At 38.0% G+C, this 18,505-nt stretch overlaps 1 protein-coding gene across 4 annotated transcripts in view; it reads right to left on the bottom strand.

Moving 5' to 3' along the window:
* The window catches only part of cnksr2 (connector enhancer of kinase suppressor of Ras 2), a 191,993-nt gene that overhangs the window by 147,464 nt on the left and 26,024 nt on the right, over positions 1 to 18,505 (bottom strand). For all 4 annotated transcript variants that reach the window (XM_012956245.3, XM_031895574.1, XM_012956247.3 and 1 more), the window contains 3 exon segments: positions 9,383 to 9,546; positions 5,637 to 5,839; positions 2,212 to 2,280 (listed from right to left, as the gene is read on the bottom strand). In XM_012956245.3, coding sequence (XP_012811699.2) covers positions 2,212 to 2,280; positions 5,637 to 5,839; positions 9,383 to 9,546 — 436 coding nt within the window.

Here is an 18,505-nt window from a genome sequence, read left to right as displayed (position 1 = left end):
CTAAGGCCCCCTGGCCAAAGGGGCAGCTTTACTGTTTGGGAACCACTGACATACTTGCTTGGACTGAAGGGTAAATTAACATATTGCTAGGCATTTTACCTATGTCTAACCTGCAAACCAACTATATCAACCAGATCATAAGGGGTCAGATTTATCAAAATGTGAGATAAATTCACCCACTTTCTGTTTATTCCTATGGGATTTTTAAAAGCATATTTATCAAACAGTGATTTTTACCCAATGATAAATACAATTCAAAAAATCCCATAGGAATGAATAGAAAGATAGAAAGTGGGTGAATTTTTCTGTGCTAAACTTTAATCTCGCATCTTGGTAAATCTGGCACAAGGAGTTGATGTAAAGAATAAACATATAATGTACAGTCCAAGAACCTCTATTGTGAGAATTCTATAGATCTATAAAATGTAAAGCTACAGCAAATTTGCTACAGCAAAAAAATTATACAAGAAAAAAATTTCTACAGTAAAGTAATGGGTAGAAACAGCAAGCATCAGCAGAAAGTATCAGTTATTGCACATCTATTATTCATAAAACCTTCTATCCCATAACAATGAAATTATAATACATATATTTAAAACATTATCAACAAAAATGTGCTCTATTCATTAAATACAGCATGCTGTGTAAGTTTCTTTATTTACAAAGAGCTTTATACCAAATAACTTATTGTCTGTTTTATTCAGTGTTTTGATTATACTTGGCAAACAAAATTGACCACGAAAGCGCTTAAACCTTCCATAAAATCATGAAAAAGCCTTTATTAGCTCCCACATACTTGTTCTTTAGCAATAATGGTACTATAACCTTTATAGTTATTTATATTTTTTAAATTTAACTGAATATGGAAGATCACAAATTGCTGGCAGTGTAGACCTTGCGCAAAGACTTGAAAGTTCAAAAAACAGTCAAAATGCTAATAGACTTTAGTGACAATTATAACAGTGCAGTTTATTACTCATCCATGGACACCACTGACCATATGCCATCAGCACCTTAACATTCTGCCAGCAATTAACAAGTTTTACTTAAATTCTTAGGAATGCAATATTCTTCAGAGGGTGTCACAGACCCTACAGGGAGGTAACAACTCTCTTCCGATTTGGCCCCTAATAAATCCACAACTGTATAATACTTACATAACAACGTATGCAGAGTTAAATTAAAGTTCATTTAATAGGCTGCAAATGGCAGTCCTTTTTTTTAGCAGGTTTCCTGTGGCAGCTGGCCAGCTTCCTCAGGTGTAGACACATCAGGTGCTTCTAAAAATACCTTAGTTCCTCTATGCAGTTCAATAACATCTATCTATTCCTTAAAAAGTTACTTATTACCAGGTTTTATTATACATTTCTTTTTATGACTGATAGGACTTGAGGTTTATTGCAAACTTTCACCTTTTATTAAATAATGGCCTTAAGGGGTTATGTAATAAAAAGGCACTAAGTTTGTCCAGGAGCAGTTACCCATAGCAACCAATCAGCAGGAAGCATTTACTGGTCACCTGTTTAAAAGCACTCATCTTATTGGTTGCAATTGGTTACTGTTCCTGGGCAAACTTAGTTTCTTTCATTATATATAGGGGTTAGATCTTTAAAGTTTGAGAATCTGGAATAGAAGGGGGGGGGGGGGGGGTTATGTATAAAGGGGCCAAAGGGTGTTTTGGCCACAGCAATTCATTTTCTTCTATAATTTGTAAAAATCGGTTGCCAATTAGTTATTGTTGGGGTATTAGTGCAGGAAAAAATTGGTCCTGTTACTAGATAAACCCTTATAGTGATAGAGTCATTGCAAACACTGCCTTGGTGTCAAATGTTTAACAATATATTAATGACTCTTGTGTAGGGTAATTAATGAAGTTTACTATTTATGACTGAATGAACAACCGGATAGGTAAAACACCAGACAATAAAACGGGTACTCACTGCAACATAACACACTCTTATCTACACATGGCAGCAGGTATGATGCAGTAGGCTTTACATCAACACATAACAATGGACAATGCTGAAAGGAATTGCCTCTTTGCTAGATATTGATGCAAAATTCTTTTACCAAAAGTGCAAAAACACAAACACAACATTGGAGTGACATTTTTTTTTTTTTGCATAATCGTTCAAATTACAATGCATTATGGGTAAGCCCATGTCAAGCAAAGCCAACTTCGGACAGAATAATGATTTTTGAGCCACTTACTTATCCAGTTTATGCCCTATCCATCTTTTTTTAAGGTTATCGATGTCATCCTGATCAGCGTGGCAATACCTATGGCAAGAGAAAGACTTCAAACACAAGCGAAAGCTTCTGTACAACAACTTGAAAAAAACATCAGTGCTACATAACTTGCTATTCTTCATTCATAGTTATTACAATGAGATAAAACATTATATGGGCTGCCTCTGAAAAGTCAACTCTTATTTATTTTCCAGTAAAATCTCATTACATTTTGGGACAATAATGACTACCAAGGCACTGTACATCAGAGGTTGCAGAGAATTTGTGCAGTTAAAAGTATTTAGCTGAGCTTATTGAGGGTGTGTAAGCTTTTTACTGCAGATGTTAAAGCAGCTGTCCCCAGTTTCCATGTTTAAGCTAATATTTCCTATTTAGCCCCCATGTGAATATGAAATGTTTCAGGCACCCTGCCTAGTTCATTGCTATGTCTGAAGGGGCCTTCAAGTGAGATCACCACCAGTTCTGCTATGCAAGATGAAATTAGGGTACTGTTAATAAATGAGATACCTGCATACTCTTGGAATTCCCGAATTCTCAGTGTAACAGCATTTTAAAACACTTCAAAACATGAGTAACTCCATTTGGGCTTCAGTGGCTGTATTTTCTAGGCAAGCTTACTTGCTGCATTTAAGATCCACCCAATCCAGTTTACTTTATTTCCGATCAGGCCACTAGGAAAATTGTCCCATTGCTGGAATTAGCTACCAAAAGTGGTGGGCAATAATGCCAATTATTTGCTCTATTTAGAAACTGACTGAAGTCAATGATTTTCTAATAAAAATTAAAGCTGGCCATACACCTACATAATTGCAGTTTTTGCCAACTATAAATTGCAGAAAAATAACTGAAATAATTTGACATACTTTATACGAATGACATTATAGTAATTACAGAAAAATGTCAATGTTCATCGATCAACATAAAATACTGACAGTGCCTAAAAGTCGAGTTTAAAGTTGCTCAATGTAACATTTTTAATATATCTTTAAGCCTAAATTAGATATAGCAATAAAGAACATAATTCACAACATTGAAACAATTCAAATAAAAAGTAAAATTTGAGTTATAAATAAAACAGAGATGCTAATGAATGTAGCAACAAATCTTTATATATTTATTTAATGCAGTGCAACATTGTATAATTAATTAGAACTATATAGCCTCAATTTATTATAGAATATTGGATTGTTCTGCCGAATAAGTGGCTATTCCCTTCTTTCCTGACGCCAGTACTACACTGTTTCTTACAACCGTGCACAACTAGTTACAGCGAGGCGACACATTGTGGCTACTTCTTGTTACTTTGTCCCGGTTGCCAATTGATACATGGCAGTTGATGTTCTCTGTCCTTTGAGGTGAATGCTTTGATGATTACAAATCTAACAGGTCATGCTCCAACTGAATTTTGGGCACCGCTTCTCTAATAAAAAAAAAAGGGGGAAGATGCAATCGGGATGCTTTGTTGGTTTATGTCCCCTATTTAGGGGTACTGATACCACATGTGCTGACCAGTCCCCTTCACCTGCAATACATTTAAGAGCATGCATTGTGGATCTCTTTACAAACTAACTATTAAAAGTAGCCTGACCTGATTGTCAGCTATTATGCACATACTGCCTGACATCCGACATCGGTCCTGGTCGCTGATTTATATCGCCCATATGTAGATTATTTAGTGCTCTACCAACTGCATGACTCTTGGTTATTTAATTAAAGTCAGTCCGAGGCTGTTTACTGACCCTGGCATTACTGACAATTACCTTGACAAACCTTGGGACCTTTCTGATTGCCCCCAGCCTACACTTTCTTCTGTTTTAGGCTGTGCTTTCTACGCTTACAATTCTCAGTGGCTGTCCCTTTCTGTCCCCAATATGGCCCAATTCCCTGATACTCTAAAATTACTTTTACAACTAAGGGTTATATCTTTTATTTTTTACTTATTATTTTGATTTTTTGCGATTCTCTTCTAGTTGATTTTGTGTGATTTTAATATATTGATGGGGGGTATTTGTACGTGTTTAAATGGGGGTGGGGTTGAGGTTTGGAATTTGTTACGTCACTTATGCACGTCATTGTTTGAATTTCCCGCCAGTTGTAGTATTTATGGCTTACTTTCACCCTGATATGTAACTTTGAGAAAGGCTGAGGCTTCAGCCGAAACATTAGTAAGTGAGCAGCTTCTTCGATATCTACATTTGTTCTTTACTTTGAAGACTGCACCCAGGCGTACTTTCTTTTGCTTAACGCGAGTGCTGGCAGTTTCTATTTTTGTTAATATATATATATATATATATATTTTATTTAAACAATATATTAGCTCCTAGAATTTTAGGGTTGATACAAAATATTATAATATATATATATATATATATACATACATACACACACACACTAGTAAATGTATTCACTCATCATTCATTGAAACAGTAAAGGACAACAAAAGCCAAATTTCTGGGGTAAGAGATTAGAGTCACATGGGGTTAGGGTACCTATTACTTTGGCACGTTAACATAGGACCCTGAGCTGCAATATACGCATAGTATCAACAGAGAAGAATTACTTTAAGTTTTCTGTACCTACATTTTAAATAATAAAAATAGTTTATAAAATACATTTTAATGCAAATTAATACAAAGGTGCAGGTACTGCACAAGAACACATTTATTCTTATTTTACTTTTAGCCTTTATCATCAAAAAAACAGATAATTAACATAACACCCTTGCATGGGCAATATGTAGTAACTATAAGAGCAAACACCATACAACCCATAGTTTTAATTTAGCCCATTCCTTACATGGTTCTTATGCCTTAGTATTCCATACTAACTGCACACACCCGTATTTTAATTTCTAACATAGTACAAGCTATATTTAGAAGTGCTTGGGTTAAATCTGATGCTTTTACCCAGCTCTATTCTGCAAGACAGATGAAGTATATGGATATATGGCTAGGGCTGACCCTCAAGGGACAAGGGTTTTTTTCTTGCATATAATTTGGATTAAAATATAAAACTTATAAATATCACTAGCCACTCCACTTCTCCCAGTCATTTTCAACTACATAAACTAAACCACAGGATGTAAAATGCAAATAACTCACACTTACATATAAGGGCTCAAATTTTTTTTAAAAATATTTATAAGAAACGTCAGTAGAAAAAGAGTTTAAATTAGAGGCACTAGGTAAGCTCAAAATCATAACTTGATATGAGGATTGTAAGACATTTGAGGCTAACCCCAGGTTATCTGTGTGATGGGAGTTTTATAAATGAGTTGCATGAACAAATATTCATATCTCTACTACCATACATTAAACATTATTGCCAATTTATTAAGGTTTATGTTGATCTAAAACTATTAGATCAACAGCATTGCATTCTTTTACCTGTCCAACCAAGCGAGGAGGCTCTTTGCTGACCCAATGAGATCCACAACAGAAGTTAAGAAGTCATTAGGTAACTTTCTGCTACTTTTCCCATCATAATGGCCACTTCTTCTTCTCCCTGTTATAAAGTTCTGCAAATTTTTTGCAGATGAATTTAATTTGTGGGAAAGTGTTTTTAAGTTCTCAGTTTCCAATCCATAATTCTGTAGAAAAAGACAAACAGAAAAGGGACACATTAGCCATAGAAATTACTATGGACTACAATTTTTCATTTCATCAAACCCCTACTGATATACTGTGTCATGGCAAAAGAAAACTCCAGAGCTGATTTGGATTCTGCATCTAGAACCCTAGTCATATAGAAGATATGCTGTATAAGGAGGAAGTACTGAAAGTCGTATCAGTTCTAGAAATCTAGCATGCAATAACAAAAAACTGTTTTATCTTTTACATAACTACATTAACCTTTAAAAATTTATGGTCAAGTAACTCAAACATTCAATACAAGAAGACTGCTAAACAATACAAAATAGGTTGTATATCTAGTGTTGTATAGCTTTAAAGGGATACGGTCATTATTTTTATGGTATACGTTTTACTTCTAAATTACACTATTTACATAGCACCCAATTCAATCTACAATTTAAATTTTATTCTTGAACCAACAAATTTTTTTTTTTTTAGTTGTAATATTGGTGTGTAGGCGCCATCTCAGTGCATTGTGCCTGAGTCTGAGCTTTCAGAAGGAGCCAGCGCTACACATTAGGAACTGCTTTCAGGTAACCTATTGTTTCTCCTACTTCCATATAACTGAAGGAGTCCCAAGCCGGACTTGGATTTCTTACTATTGAGTGCTATTCTGATATCTACTGGGAGCTGCTATCTTGCTACCTTCCCACTGTTCTGATGATCGCCTGCTGTGGTGGGGGGATATCACTCCAACTTGCAGCTCAGCAGTAAAGAGGGACTGAAGTTTATCAGAACACAGGTCACATGGCCGTAGCACCCTGGGAAATTAAGAATATGGCTAGCCCCATGTGAAATTTAATGTGAAAATTAAAATTAAATATAAAAAAAAAATCAGAATGTGTTCTTGAGATAGCGCAAATGTTAAAGACAGATATGCACTTATTGTCATGCTTGGATATATGTATATGAGCCTAATGTAACCAGTAAGCTTCTTTACCCCCACCCCTTCTTCCCTTCTGTATCCCTCATTTAAATGTTTCAAAATAAAAAATAAAGAATATTTAAAAAAAAAAATATAAAAAAAATCTGTGTTTTTGAAAAACGAATTTCAGTGCAGGATTCTGCTGGAGAAGCTCTAGCAACGGATAGGTTTTGGGAAAAAAAATATGTTTTCCCATGAGAGTATTCCTTTAAGTAGGCCAGTCCAGAGACATATTGCTGCAGATTAATGCCTTTGACCTAATAGGCAGTTCAAGGCCCATGTATGTAAGGGACCAAATGATCCTGGCCAGACTCAGAATTTTCTGCCTGGTCTGATCAGCGCCGGATTTAAAATCCGAGCGCCCGGAGGCCACCCAACCCAGCCGCCCCCCGCGCATGCGTAACTCGCCCAGAGCACGCATGCGCAACTCACCCCCCCCCAGCGCACGCATGCGCATTTTTGCGGGCGCCGATATGAACACATACGGAGCAGCGGGGAGAGGTCCCCGCTGCTCCGTATGGGAGCAGAACTTCGGTGCGGCGGGGCGGCATGCCGCCCCTAAATGTTTGCCTCGCCACAAATCCGGGCATGGGTCTGATCTAACAGTTGAGCATGACAGTCTACATATGCAGTGCATTGTGTGGTTATTGGTCCACTGATGAGTAATATGGAGTTTATTAACCAATATTAAAGAATAAGGGTAGAAATATCAACAAATACATTATCTGAGTGGTAGGACTTTGCAAGAGGAATACTTTTCCCATTTAAATATTTTTTTAAAAAGGCTTTCTTCATATAATTTTAAAATTAAATTTTAAATTTAAATGAATCTTTTATCCACTGGGGTCAGCATAAGGACAAAGTCATTTAAGAGGTTTCGGGCATGCCTGGTCACTTGCTCATTCATTTGCATATCACTAATCTGATTGGCTGAAACGTATGCAAATAAATGAGGAACTGTCCAGGCATGCGCAGAAAGACTAAAGGTGGCCATACACGCACCGATATTATCGTACGAAACCTCGTTTCGTACGATAATCGGTGCGTGTATGGTATGTCAGCGAGCCGACCGATATCGCAGGAAGCTGCTGATATCGGTCGACTCGCCGATCGGCCAGGTTAGAAAATTTTGATCGGGCGCCATAGAAGGCGCCTGACCAAAATTCTCCCTTCAGAGCTGAATCGGCAGAAGGAGGTAGAAATCCTATTGTTTCTACCTCCTTACCTGCCGATTCAGCCCTGAATGGTGTGTGGCGGATCTGACGATGTTTCGTGCGACCGACGGTCGTACGAAACATCGTGAGATCGCCACGTGTATGGCCAGCTTTAAAGACCTGAAGAAGGGGTCACCCCCGAAAGCTTGTGCTGTTTGTCCATTTCTGCAAATAAATGATTTAAAGGCATTGCCGACAGACTGGAGTGCTTCTTCCCCTTTACAAAGATACATGGAAAAAAGGCTTGGGAGCGGCTGTGGAAGTTAAGCACCCTCTGAGAACATGTATGTAAGTGGTGTGCTGAAGATTTTTGTTTATGCAGAAAGACTTAACCCCACTCTGTCCATGCGGATTTCTCTTTACCTGCCGCCAATCTCTGCGTGCGAACAGTGGAAGAAGGGGTCGGCATCTTTAGGAGGTTAATTAAAACTTTTGCACATAATTATATTTGCAAAAGTGCTTCTTTTGCAAACTCCTTCCACTTTGGTAGGACTTTGCAAAAGGTGGACAGCCCTATTTAATCAGAAAATATATTAAAAAGACCCAACCTACTCCAACAAGCAGTTCAAATGCACACATTATTTTCTGCTTAACTAGCAATTTATAGTAATGCAGAAAAGGATTCCTACTAACTGGCAACTCCATAATAGACTTAATGCTCGTATTTTTTAGGGTACTTCGGGGAAACAGTAGGGTGTTATTGTTCAGCACTGCCACTACCTCTCAACAGAACTGAATTTGACTCAAATCATATCTAAAGAGCTGGAACATTTAAAAAAAAAAAAAAAAAAAAAAAAAAAAAGCAGAGCCTCCGCTATATATGCCAACTGATTGTTAACAAATCCATCTGGATTCCCCATTTCAAATTTCATACAGCTGCCCCATAATCTTGCTTTTATACATTAGATCGAAGGAGCTGTTAATTTTTAAGTACACAGTAGTTTAATAAATTGCTAGATTGTTAATGGAGTAATTCACTATTCCATTAGACTGTAAACTCTATGGGGCAGGGGACTCCATTGTCTCTTAACAGGTAGCACTTGACCTTTGCAACTTTAATTTGTGTATATTTATTATTGTTTATTGCAATGTTAGTTCCCCCTGCCAGTGCTATTATTGAATTGTACAAAATGTAAATTACCAGGAAATACATGCTGTATACACAAATATGAAATGGAACACTTGACTACATATCAAAGATGTACATTTCTTCATACTGATAGTTGCACAAATATAGCATGGGGTTTGGCTAAGAATGTTGAATGTATAAACACTCCAGTGATATGAGGCTAAACAAGCCATGCTATATTTGGATTCATATATTTGAAGGTAAGAATGTAACATTTAGGCGTAGTGTTTACCAGTGCACACAGTAAATCTACAGCTTCCAAAATAAGTTCCTGGTGTCCAATCCGTGTGACTCCTAATTCCTCAAGCTCTTGATGTGTAATGCGTAATAACTGGTCCCCTGCAATCTTTTCCCTCTCAAAGTTCTTTATGTACTGCTGCAGGCAATCATCCAAGCCTATAGTAAGGAACGGGGGGGGCAGGAGGAGGGAGAAGAAACAAGAAAGAAAAAATACAGGTAATAAGAAAGTTGTCAGATACACTTCACTGCAAACAAATTTGATCTCCTTGATACCAGGGCACAACACTTTATCATATCCTTAAAATACTGGATTTTGTTAACAAACAAACCTTAGATCCAAACAACACAATGTTCTTTGTCGCTGCAAGCTTCTTGTGTGCCCTAGGAGTACAGAGAGATTTGTTTTTCTGAATAATGGATACAGACACATAAGATAATGATACAGCCTCTGTGGCATCAATTTAAGTGCCTGTATCTTCAAATATCAGGCTACCATGATTCCACTGCATCCTTGAAAAACCCTACAAGCAATGAACAGACTACAGCATGTAAAAAAGTGTGATAAAGATAAGTGCTTGGTTCCCCAAATGCCTTGTTCTACCTCATACCACAGACACTCATTCGGACTGGAATTTGAAATAGGTCCTAGGATTTCAAATTCAAAAACAGCCCCAAATACCACCCAACTCCCCAAATCTGCTTGGCACTGTAATAAAACATCTTCAATGGGAAATCTTCTTGCATTCCTGCAAACTCCAGTTCTGTTGTAATCAGCTGTGTTCTGATTGGATCTTTTTCTTGTGGCTTCTCCAATCAGAGCGCAGCTCACCTTGACAGACCATTAAATTGACCAATCAAGGCACAGATATAGGCAGGGCTGGGGAGATATTACAAACTGAAGGCAGTGCACAAATGAGCAAAAGAAAGTTCATTTAGCGCTATATTGTGGTGTAATAACTGCAGCTCCCCAAATTGATCCACTCTTCCAGGTTCTCCAAGTAAAGCCAACAATTTTGTAAGTTCAGAAAACAAACCACTGGTGCAGTACCTTCAGTAAAGTAGATTAAAATGTAAATATGCCAATTATTAAAAAAGTGAGTGCTCAAATCTTTTCCATGTAAATCCATGTAGGTGATCTGAATATCACCTACTCACCAGATGCACATAGGCCAAACATCAATCTCTCATCAGGGACCTTCTGTGTATCCTATGCGGATACTGACTAAAAAAAGTGTGCCAAAATAGTGTAATAAAGTGTTATTAATAAATGAACAGAACCCCAAATGACAGTCACAAACAGAGATTTATATAAGCACTGAATAAAAAGTCTCTAAAATCCTGGAAACTTCTACGATCCGCTACACATTTCACTTGGTAAGCCACACTTCCTCAGGAGATATAAAATCACCTATAAAGCTTTTGTGGCATTATGTGTATGGTTATAATAAACTTAAATATTTTTACTTCAATATTGAGCTGCTTTGAGACTTTCATTTTTTGGAGTTCCGAAGTGCCTGCCTGCCTACATTGGCTCCCCAAGCTGAAGGTCTGGGGCATGAGCACCTGGACCCATCACTATAAAGGGTAAGACTTCAACATCAATCACTTAAACTGTGTGTTCTGCATTTTTTGAGCTTCATAAAATCACCTATACCACATGGCTTTAAAAATGCTGTTTTTAGGTCTCCTTGCAATAATGCAAAGCATCGGGCTAATTCCGCATTGGTTCCTCAACCTACACCCATACGGGTTTGCACAGAAAAGATTTGCGCACTGACATTTTTAAGCGAATAAAGAAATATTGGCACCTTTTTACTTTAGTCTACTTTATTGAAGGGACTGCATCAGTGGTTTGTTATCTGTGCTTCCCTACAGAATTGTTGGCTTTACTGCAGAAATGAAGACTGATCAGAAGGATCTACAGGCTGTAACCTTTACCGGATATCCTCACTAGCTCTGTATATTTGCTGCAGATTTCATCCCACTCCCACAGGTACTATACTGTATATTTTCTAAAGGCTGACTCACTAGCTGAATCTGCATCTACAACGTCCCTATCACCCTTGCTCCTTTCCAAAATCAACTCTTTCCCCCAGAAAAAGCTAATTGTGCTTTTATATATTTTGTTGTTGTGTTTCAGTTAGTGAGAGGGGAATGCCTGAATATCTGCCATCTCACTGCATATAATGTGCTGGGTTTTGTAAATACAGAGTGCATCTCACTGTATTAAATGTGCCTGGGATGTCAGTACCCACTGCCTTTCTCTCCATAAAACTAACTAAAACACATTTAAGCTAACTTAACCCTCACAGAATGCATGGATAAATACTTTTACATCCTAAGCATTTTAGGGTGAAAAAAAGCTCTCCTACTCGCACTTTTGCAAAGTTTGCCTCAAAGTCAGTGCAAACTGCAAAAAGGTAGTTGGGAGATTTTTTATGCCAGCAGTGAATCCACATACAGTAAGCTTTAGGTCAGTCTACATATAGCCCATCTTTAGTCTCCCTAAACAAAAAGTCACCCTCCACCTATGTCTACCAGCTCAGTAAATAGTGAATGCCTGACCCTAAGGCAATTTATAGCAGCCCCGCTTGAATCCATAGTTTGCTAGTCTGGGCCTAAAGACCACTGCATTATAATGATGTCATATTTAAGCAATGTTTTTTGAATAATCTGGTACTTGTGACACAGGACATTATTCTGCTGAAACGCAAGCAGATGGATACACACATTGAATATCTACTTGGGCTACTTACAAGGGACCACAGGTTGCCAAAAAAACTAAATTCTGGCATAAAAATACCACCCTAGCATACAATGCTGATATATTACAGGAGCGTTGGCCAATAGGCCTTTTTCCCATTTATTCTTTATACAGTAGGATACACAGGGGGCATTTGCCATTTGTGGCTCTCTACAGAATAGAATAGGGCATTTCACCCCAATCAATAGTCTAATGTAGGTGCAGGATGAACAGATTTAAGGGCTGAATTACGTCTGCAGACACAGTGGGCAATTTAGTGCATTGAAAGAAAAAATATGGCGACTGTGTCCAAAAGTGCACTTTGCTCACTGTGTCAGGGTGAAGTGAATGCATCCTACAAACTTTAAAGTAAAAGGAAATATTTACACTTTAAAAGTTATATGTGAACAATAACTTCAGTTCTTCCCAGTTCAACCAATTAAATGACTTGACAAGACAAACTCTTTTAACCTACAGTAAATAATAAACTGAGTTTCCAAAATATTTTGCAGAAGGGCACCTGCGTAAAGCTCCATTTTTTGTTATCAACCTCCACTTCTAAGGAACAGAGCTGGCAACATATAGGTCACCTCTAGGGCTAAGCATCCGATTAACTTGTGTCCTGCAACTCACTACCTTACCCTATTTTCTAAAATCCCATTTGCCTTAAACCCCACAATCAAATCAGTTGTATAAAGGATTGTAGGAGGCATAATATTGTTCACCAATGAGTAGAAATCAACCGACTAACAGAATAAGAAAAAGAAAAAAAGAGCTTCTTGATTCCTAGTAATTAAACACTCATGCCCATTGTGGTACAGGTATAGGATCCCTTATCCGGAATGCACGGGACCTGGTCTATTCCGGATAAGGGGTTTTTCCGTAATTTGGAGCACTTTTACCAGTTTGATTAAAAGTTGGGAAAAAACACAGTATTTTGACAACAGCTTTTATTTGAATAATGTATAGCCCTTTCTGCAACACTCCTCTTGCAAATGGCCAGGGGTTTGGGCATAGTAATTGCAGAGTAGTTTCAGAATATCCTAAATTTTTCAGTGCCACCAAAAACACATTGAGAAACTAAACATTTTGACATAAGAATAATTAACAGTCATGGATGGTACTGCTGCCATTTCTGCACCAATATAAATGGGTATGTTTAACAACAGGGAAAAATATATTTGTCAGGCAGAGGAATTGGGATCAATGTGAGGCAACAATTAAACATGGTAAGTGGGGGTGTTTCAGTTTTCAGTGCATAACCAGGGTCATTTGCACCTACATGCCTCCATCCCTGCAAGCCCTTAGCTTGATTGAAAAGGTACCGGTACTCAGCTATGTTGTGTAAGGCTGGCTCACAAACTTAAATTATCAGGGGGGAGAAGCAGAGACCAAAAGTCAGTCAACGAACAGTAAATTAAAAGCATCTTACAGGCGAGCGAGAGGGAGGCTGTAATCCTTGACCTGTAGCTTCGACGCACAGCTAGGAAGACAGCTTCTTGTGGCAGAGGGGAACCGGAAGTTAGCGCATACCACAAGAAACTGGGGGAGTTTAACATCCGTAAAAGTTATCTGCTTGTTCGCATGTTAAAAGGTTACTGAACATGCGATGGCTTAACTCAGAGTGCCGGTTTTTGGAGCGTGCCGGATATTGGGACCCCGGATAAGGGGTCCAATACCTGTACTACCTATTACTGTCTTGCACTAATAACCAGCCTATTGTAGCCTGTAGGGGGCAGCCAGAAAGGGGGGATACCAAAGTTAAGGTGACTGTGGGGTCTGAGGGAATAGTAGTTGGAGGCTTTGTCCCGGGCTCTATAGTGGGTGACCTCAAGCTAGAAGGTTTAAGATATTTAATGTATGGAATGTTAGGGGGCAGCCTTCAGAGGCTTATGGATACACAGTCATGTTAAAAAATTTTTTGTAAGATATATGTTTAATATGTTATGAGTAATCATATTATACGGTTTCATTGATAAACAAAGCTGTGGCCATTTTTACTATATATAAGTAAATCTTGCCTATATGGTGCTTACTCTGGTTGGTATCATAGGTCAGTAACAAATAAAGAAGGTCAATGGCTGCTTATATGTTCCTAAAGCAACATTTTCTTGTATTTACTTTTTAATAAAGTATTCACCCATAGGAGAATATACACAGTATAAAGGAGGTGCAGGTCCTTGTGGACAGGAACGATAAAGACTCAGAACATTGTCACTATCATTCTGTGTTGTTCATTTAAATTCTGAGTGAACATTTCTAAAACCCATGGTCCCCTATGAATATTTCACGTTATCCCTTCATTTTCCTTGGAGTGTGATCTAGCTACTAAACTAAAATCCTTAAACAGCAGTGTTCTTTCAAGTCAGGACATTTTAATAAACAATACTTCATTTTAAGTGCTTCTTGCAGGAGTATTTTCTTTATTACTATGGTTACTTTGCTGAGCAACCCGCAGCCTAATCAGGCAATCAGCTCAGAATTACATAAGGAAATTATATTCGCAGTCAAGAACCTGGTCTTTTTTGCAGAAAAGCAAATACAATTTTTCAGTTAGAGTTCTAAAACAAGTGATTCCTAGCAATGCAGCTATTTTTAAATGTGGGCTGGCATGAGAGTGATAGCAACCTTGTGTAGGAACACAGATGGCAGGCGTTTTTTCCCCCTTTTGTAGGAGTATTCGTGATATGAGAAATGAGCACATACTGACAACAGGACTGCTGCATGACTAAAGCAGTATGACTAAAACAGTGTTTTAAAGGAGAATTCTCATGTAAACTAACCTTGTCTCTCTCCCTATGGCACCAATAGGGCGCCTGTCAGAGAGCAGCCTGCAATGTCCACCGCTAAGGGCACAACTGCTCCCTGCACGGGCACAAATGGGCACAATTTTACAACCCTTATTGCCTGGAGCAAAAGTAAATGAGTCCTACAGTACCAGGTGCAGATGTTAATACATTTAACTTTAAAAAGGAAATGTATAATCCAAAAACCATATACTGTATCGCTAATAGACAAAAAGGGTCCACACACAGGGTCACATAACTACTGACTGCAATAGACATGCAGTAATTCCAATGATGCTCGTGCTACAGTACTTGTGATGGCTACTAAATGCCAGAAAATACCCTGCCATAGACAATACTGAAAATTGCCTCTGCTAAAACACACATAGAGACAATTATCAGTAAATGATCAGCATTGTCTGTTTTAGTAGCCGTGACAAGTAGCTAGTAGCTCTATGTGTCTTCACCCTTGGGCCAACCAGCTTCTGTGCTGTAGCTTTCTCTGTTTGTGACATTACCCTACCAGTTTCTAGGCAGGGGATTGATCAGATTGGCTGGAGGGCAGAACACCTGCCTGAAGCTTGGTGAAAGCCCCAGGGTACATCTGGGAAAGAGGAATACCCAGGGAAAGCCTGGTTTTGGCCCCTAAGCTACAAGGTGGGCCACTACAGGCTATAAAAGGATCCCATGGTGCAAATTCCAGGCATTTATGGGATCCTTTATCTGGAAACCCATTATCCAGAAGGTTCGGAATAAGGGGTAGTCGTCTGTCATAGACTCCATTTTAATCAAATAATAATTTTAATTTTCTTTTTAAATTTTTCTGTAATCATAAAACAGTACCTTTTATTTGATCCCAACTAAGATATAATGAATCCTTGATCCTTAAAGGACAGTGAAAGGTTAATATAAATTAAAAGTAAGTCTAAAGGCATTATTTTTAAGTACTTACTGCATATCTAAATTCCCAGATCCCTGCTTTCTTCTCTGAGATATGGTGCTGGCAGCCTACAGCAGTGTGAGGACTACAGAGACATCACTGAAATCTCTTTCACCTTCCTGTAGGTGCCAGCGGCAGCCTTCCTATTCTCTGAGCATGTGTGTAACTTGATCCTGTCTCCTGTTCTGTGCTACACATGCCCACCAGCCAATCAGAAGCGGATCTGGCAGAGGGGAGGGGGGGGGGAGGGAATGAAACACATGTGCAGTATGAAGCAAGGAGGGAAAGGAAGGGATAATACCTTTTTAGAGATGGCTGCCTGTTCTAGAAAATGTGAAGTAAGTGTGACTGAGTAAGTATTTGATTAGGTGAGCCAAAAGTGTGGCGTTTTTACTAAATAATAGGAGGACTATTGGGCAGTATGCTTTTTACATTTTGACTTGCATTCTCCTTTAATGAATTGGTGGTAAAACAAACCTATCAAGTTTATTTAAAGTTTGAATTATTTTTTTTTATTAGATTTAAGGTATGGAGATCCCTTATCCGGAAAGCCCCAGATCCAATAATTTAGGATACCAGGTCCCATACCTGTATAGGTAATGTTCAAAATTATTAAATCAGCCCTGAAGACACAAACAGGTTTATAAATTAACATAGATTTCATTCAAAAAGCCTGGACTTCTGTTGGCTTCTGTCGTTATATACTGCTCTAATGGCAAGCTTCAAAGTCAAAGGGCAGAACCAACTCGGAAGCACAGACTGTAGAAGACATTCAGTTTTAATCTTAAATGTGCAATAGTGAAACAAAAGAAGTGCAAGTTTGTAAACCATTATAGAGAGCGCTGAAATAATTAATTAATGAAAGCGCGGAGGGACTGTGGAGCCAGCTGTGGCTCAGTTCCCTCCGTGCTAGTAAGGGGTTAACTCACCCAGCCAGTGCCGGCATTCGTTAACAAAACAGTTTAAGATGTTTGAAAAAGTTGAATATACATGGCAAGGACTAATTCTGGAGGTTGTACTCTATAATAAAGCTGTGGCCGAACTCTACCCACACAACGGTGTCATTGCGTCTTTTGTCAGCTAGGTGCAACAGGGCAAGTGTGAGAATGGGAGGGAACAAGTCTCCACTGTCCTTCACCTCCCACAAAAACAGCTCTGCCATTTTTTTTTTTGGTAAGGATAAGATACACCCTTGGAGATTATGCTGGGAATGTGAAATGCAGAATATCAGCAGCAATGATTTATTGTGCTTAGTGGGAAACACACAAATATATCAGTTTGTGTAAAAAATATGAACTGTCAGGACAGAGAATGTTCTTTTAATAAAAGTGACAAAATGCATTTGATATTTACGATGAAATGTAATATTACACAGGCGTTTGAAGACGACATTTGTTACTGACAGATTTTCTTGGAGTCTGCTTTAATAACAATCTCAGGTTTCACAGTAAACTTATTTACATGTTTTCATTTAAATATTTGTAAATAGAAACCCCACAAAAAAAAAAAATTACACGCATATATATATATATATATATACACACACATATATATATATATATATACCACCATCCACTTAAAGGGGAACTCCACCAAAAAATTTTTTTTGCATAATGAAAGAAATTATATCTCTCTAAGCAACTGCTAGTTCTGACCCTTGAAACAAATTAGCAGGAGTCTCCTCTGATTAGGATTTGGTTCTGTATTTGGCAAACATTAAAAAAGTCTTCCATACAGTATATCCTTTAAATAACTGCTGACGAAAATTAATTTTGTTGTGGAAATTTTATTGAACTAAGTTTTTTTTTTCTTCTGTGTAATACATATCCTCTGAAACTCTCTGCCCATGCAAACGCCAAGAGGCATTTTTATGAAAGAGTAAAAGCAAACCTCTCCACAGTTCACCAGAGGGGAATGTAAAGGAGAAGGAAAGGTGAAAAAGTAAGTAAAGTAAAAAAAAGTAAGCTTTATAAGAAAGGTCTTTGTAAATGCAGCCATAAGCACATACAGAACTGCTGCTCTGAGTCCTCTGTGAAAAGAAACCCTGCATTTCTTTCCTTCTATTCTGTACACATGAGTTTTTGTATCAGATTTCCTTCTCTCAGCTCAAACCTTCAGGGCTCAGGCTTGAGCATGCTCAACTTGCTCCTCTCTCCCTCTCCCCCTGCCTTCTCCCCCCTCCCTGCTATAATCTGAGACCAGAGCTACCTAGCAGCCAAATCTAAATCCCTTTAATAAATATACCCCAAAGTTTCCACATTTTAACACTGACTTTTTTTTTTCCCAACACAGGCTCAGATAGCTCTGCAAGATACAAATAGGCAAGCTAGGGGCAAACAGCAATACATGTTCAGTTAGAGGCTGATTGGCTTAGGAGAAAAACAGTGTCTGTCCAAAATAGATATAAACACTGACATGTATCCATTCCACATACATTTCACTCAGACTGCTTTCTCCAAGTTACTATTAAACTAGGACGTAATGTTCTCTAGTGGATATGAGTTTAAAAACTCATTACTTGAGATAATTACCATAATGACTGATGTGTTTAGCACATCAAAGTCATTGTTTCTAAATACATCTCCTATTGATTATCTTACAATATTAAGAGCATCGAGGTAAATCTAGAAGTATTGATTTCCTTAT

This window comes from Xenopus tropicalis, chromosome 2 (assembly GCF_000004195.4).
Source record: "Xenopus tropicalis strain Nigerian chromosome 2, UCB_Xtro_10.0, whole genome shotgun sequence".
Classification (NCBI taxonomy): Eukaryota; Metazoa; Chordata; class Amphibia; order Anura; family Pipidae; genus Xenopus; species Xenopus tropicalis.
This window is presented reverse-complemented; position numbering and strand designations above follow the sequence as displayed.